Here is a 4,909-nt window from a genome sequence, read left to right as displayed (position 1 = left end):
CCCTAACCCTAACCCTAACCCTAACCCTTTCCTCTCCCCTCCTCCTTAGTCACTGCTCTGCTTCCCTTCCCCTCCCCACTGGACTGTAATGCTAACTTTTCCCATTCCTTAGGGCAATCCAGTTCTTAGTGCTGCAGCTGCCTGAGTTCACTTTAGTTAGGGCTGCTTACCCACTGACACTTTAAAGGTCACACAGCAGGCGGCTTCCTGGTGCTGGGCTACTCTGGATATTTTAAAGGGCATGTGGTAGCCAAGCAGTCCTCCTTAATAGACTGTGTTGGGTGTTTTGTCAGGGAGCCAGCTGCTGTCTTTCCCATTTATTTGGAAGTGGGGGGAGAAAGCAGAGTACTGTGCAACTTCTGGTGGGTAAAGATGTGACAATGCAAAATTTGTCCCAGCACAATGAAGAAGTTGATGTTTGAATTTGTAACTTTTGTTGCAAATCCTTTGTTTGTGGGGTGGATTAGCTGTTATTTCTTAATCCATTTAACATCTTCATATTACTGTTTGTTGTGGGAAATAGACACATATTCTGCAACAGATTTAATGTCTGGAGTTGCCAAAAATAGTTGTTTTGAATCTGTGCTGCAATTGTGACCTTTTTAAAAAAAAAGTTTAAAAGAAAAACAGGTTTAAAAAAAAGTTTAGTACTTGATAATTAGACTTTATTAAACCCTACAGCAGGCTAATTTTCTATTTTAAAGCTAAATTCATTTCTAATTTTCACAAGGCGCAGATAACTATACAATATTTAATGTTTTTCCTGTTGAAAATATTTTATATGCCAAACGCATGTGTTCAGACTTTGCAAATTGTGATTCTGGTAGGAACCTGGCAGACAAGTTTGAGCAGTTGGCTAATTTTTTCATAAATTGTATGTACTTAGAATAAAAATCAGTGTTTAAATGGAAATGATGGTACAGTATTAATTCAGTTGTACAAATAACACATCTCTAAGTACTTCAATCACATGTCGATACATTTTTCTATATTCTTGTACAAGGAACCACATCCATTTTATTTGGTAAAGATGGTCATTTTGATAGAACTTTTGAGTAGAATGATTAATTTCCTTTGCTTTTGGAACTGGCTAGCAGAAAATGAAAGTAATGTAAACTTAATCAGATATTAACAAAACCCAAATGAGGTAGAAAAGAGTTCAGACCTGTTTTTAGGTCACTAGATATTCTGAACATAATGGCATCTTAATATGTACAAATAGAATTATTTAGCAATATCACTATTATCTCTAATATGTTTCTGATGGTTTGAAATATTTTCTTATGAATTATACTAGTTTTTTTTATCTGCTACTTTTAGCAACGGGTAATGACATGCTTCAGAGCATGGGAGGACTGGGCAATTTATCCAGAACCCTTTTTAATCAAACTGCAGAATATTTTCTTGGGGCTAGTAAATATCATAGAAGATAAAGAAACTGAGGTAAGTGGTTGGCTTAGTAAAAGTAACACAGTGATGATGATGCTTCTGTAGGGGAAACAACAACAACAAAAAGCAATAAGGATTATATTAGCATCCTTAGTTGGGTGTGTGTGACTGTTCATGACACAGGTAGTAATTTATGGATTTTGTCAAACCTGAGCTTTTGTCTAGGTATTCAGGTAGGAATTGAAAACTTTTTTCCACATATCCCATAAAAGACATGCACACAGTGGATGGCTATTCCTACCACCACTTGTCTTTTACTTTTTACTTACTATAATGCACAATACATGAAGTTTCATACAGCAACCATTTAGAAACTGAAGCTAGCATAGAATGTGACAGGTCACTTACTTTCTATTGGTTGTACCTTGTAATATTTGTCTGTGAATTTCCAGGTTGCATTTTAGGTGTTGCTTTTGATTTTTTTTTCACAGCCTAGAAAACTTGGGACTTTGTTACCTGAACCACCTTTTTGACTCCCAATGCCATGTGTTACTTGTAGAATTAATAAGTCATTTGAATTTTTTCAGTTGATATCAAAGTGAAGGAGTTGGTAAATCATTCTCGAAAATGAAGTTTGTTAAATTTCCAGGGTAGATGTGAAACATCTTTTTTTAACTTATTTTTGAGGAAGGCTTATGAAGGAATATGGATGTGTTATTTGAATGGGATGTACAAACTATTAAGGCATTATTTTGACATTGGGTAATTTCATATTAGAATTCCCAAAGCATAGGGAAGATGTTTGTTGATGTTTTTATATCTGATTTATATATCCCATATTAGGAAGGTCAACTCACAGTAAACAGGAAAGTGTTAGGAGCAGTTTCTACTTTGTAGCACTGCTAAGATATAGTATTGAAAAAGAGGTAAACAAATTACAGTATAAATGGAAGGTAAGTTTGTTTCCACTCAGCAGTAAAAAAACCCAAGAAAACATACAAGCCTGAAGAAAATGTGCATGCCTATTATATTAGAAAAGTTATTTACCAGCTGTTCATTTTGTGTGTTAATACCAGGAATGGTATTAACATTTGCCAGCTCCTGGAATTAAAAAAACTCCTATGGAATTTTTCAGTGTCTGTTAGGTATACATCAAGTTTTGCTTCTGAATTCATGCAAGTGGCTCACTTTGAAGCAGTGTGGGATTTGTATGTTCCATTTTTTTGTATAATCAATCTCTTAAAACTCCAAATAACTTGTTGAGAAATTACAGGCTATTGCTTATAATTGTTGTGTAAAAGAAAATGTGGCAATTTCTTCCACTGAAAATTATGTAAGGAGCAAAAATCAAGCTGGAATGCTGCCCTGACTTTTGTATGGTTGGGACTGTTTTGTTTTGTATTTCAAAGGTTTGACACTCTTCTATCTATTTAAAGCAAACAGATTTGTTTTATGAAGTGAAGTTTTTAGAAGAGAAATTAAAGAAAATAACCTAGCACACTTGCTGAAGGGATTTCAGGTTTTATTTCGTCTCCAGGAAGTACCAGATGATCTTGATGGTGCCCCCATTGAGGAAGAGCTTGATGGTGCACCATTGGAAGATGTAGATGGAATTCCTATTGATGCTGCTCCCATTGATGATCTTGATGGTATCCCTATTAAATCCCTTGATGATGACCTTGATGGTGTACCTTGTAAGAAATGGTTTAGTTTTGATTTTGGAATTCTTTAAGTTTCCTAATGTAATGCACAGGAAATATATCTATATTGCTAACTTTAGTGATCACAAGAGTTGTTTTTGGAATAGCAGGAAGAAGACAACATTAAGCAAGATAGATGGAAACTAGAATTAATCAATAATTATGCAAAGTACAAGAATGAATTTAGAATATAATTCTGATTGTAATGTCTTGGGGGACAAGGGCAATGTCTTTTTCTGCATTTACCTACTATAGTTGGGCCATGGCTTTTGTCTCTTTTGTACCAGCAGTACAAACAGCAAGAGCACAAGCCTTTAATTTTTGATTACCCTGCAAGTTCCCTAATATAAGTAAGAATTAAAAACTTACTGGAGAATTTTCAACAATGATTTTTCTTAATGTTTTTTCCCTCAACAGTGGATACTTCTGAAGATTCTAAAAAAAATGAGCCCATATTTAAGGTTGCCCCTTCAAAATGGGAAGCAGTGGATGAATCGGAATTAGAAGCTCAAGGTTAGTTTGAAGTAATACCTTAGTTTTAAAGACACTTACTTAAATAAACTGGAATTGTGATGTTTTCCTTTTTTGTGAGTTTAGTCACTTTCTTCACAGAGGGCATGTTTACATGAGGCACTACCACAGAGTGGTTAATTTGCAGTGGTGCCAGCGAACATCTTTTTAGTGACACTACTGTGCAGCAGCCTAATAGTGCTGCACAGTAGCATATTATCACTGCCTGTGCTGTGACACATTACTGTGCAGTTTTATTGGACTACTGCACAGTCACTCATGTAGACACGCCCAGATATTTCTAAATAAACCATCTAAATCTGTCACATGGCTAGGTTAGTGCAGCCTATCTGAATAAGATATATGGTAGTGTCCATTGCAGTGTCTCCCTCAGTACTGACTCTTTTTTCAAGTCATGGTGAGCCACTATTTTGATACATTTCAACTTCCTCTTGACTCCCACAGCAAAGTTATGTGCCTTTCTTCCCTGTTTCCAATGATTCCTGTTTCTTCACTAGTGTTAAATGTCCAGCAGACATCACCAAACAAGGTTGCAAACAGTTCAACCAGAATTCCTCTGTTGCCCCCTCTCTTACCCTGTTACCTGTGATTAGCGTGGCCCCACACTTTAGATTGTTCCAATGGAACCAGACCAGATTGTCCTGCAGCTCATCTGCATGTAAATTATTGGAGGGTCTCTGGACTTATGACAAGAACACCTGGTTCCAGTCATGAGTTGAGGGCCAATTAGAACATGAATCCTTTGTTGAAGGGTATCTGGAGTGTACACACACACTGAGCAGCACTGAGCTATAGCGTCACTGGCTTGAAACTCTGTTGGGGCCTAGCCTGATTTAAGTATATGGTAAAAAATGAGCCTTTTGGCTTTGGACTAATATCATGCATAGTTTGTACTCTATATAAGGAGGTACAAAGGTGCTGCTTAAAAATATGTTTGTGGACTAAAGCTTGCAACAATTGGAAAAAAAAAAGATAAAACGTTTCAGTTCATCCATCAGTGTTCTCAAATTTGCTTCTCGTTTCCATATGCTCAATGAGAGCAGAAGTGGGGAAGGAGCTGCAGGGGAAAAAAGTTGGGGCGGCTGAGGGCAAAGGGGCCACTTGGTCCTCCCCTCCCCCAGATTTTTTTTTCCTTGCTGTAGTGGGACAAAATCAAGGCAGACCTCTACTAATTGGATCTTATACCTGGAAAATTGTAACAAATGTATATATTTTCCATACATAGTATCTAATTATTGGGGGGTAATCCTATCTTCTGGGTTGCTTATATCCAAGTAGGTATGGTAATT

At 36.6% G+C, this 4,909-nt stretch overlaps 1 protein-coding gene across 6 annotated transcripts in view; it reads left to right on the top strand.

Moving 5' to 3' along the window:
• Nucleotides 1–4,909, top strand: part of U2SURP (U2 snRNP associated SURP domain containing) — a 104,770-nt gene that overhangs the window by 76,375 nt on the left and 23,486 nt on the right. For 3 of the 6 annotated variants that reach the window (XM_019503555.1, XM_019503554.1, XM_019503557.1), the window contains 3 exons: nucleotides 1,321–1,443; nucleotides 2,927–3,083; nucleotides 3,507–3,602. In XM_019503555.1, the coding sequence (XP_019359100.1) occupies nucleotides 1,321–1,443; nucleotides 2,927–3,083; nucleotides 3,507–3,602 (376 nt within the window). Of the gene's footprint in view, nucleotides 1–1,320; nucleotides 1,444–2,926; nucleotides 3,084–3,488; nucleotides 3,603–4,909 lie in introns of all 6 variants that reach the window. The other 3 variants (XM_019503552.1, XM_019503556.1, XM_019503553.1) reach the window with 1 other exon arrangement.

The sequence above is a fragment of the Gavialis gangeticus genome, unplaced genomic scaffold (assembly GCF_001723915.1).
Source record: "Gavialis gangeticus isolate Ggan-Ray unplaced genomic scaffold, GavGan_comp1, whole genome shotgun sequence".
Lineage (NCBI taxonomy): Eukaryota > Metazoa > Chordata > Crocodylia > Gavialidae > Gavialis > Gavialis gangeticus.
The sequence above is the reverse complement of the archived record's forward strand: the minus strand, read 5'-3'. Positions and strand labels throughout refer to the sequence as shown.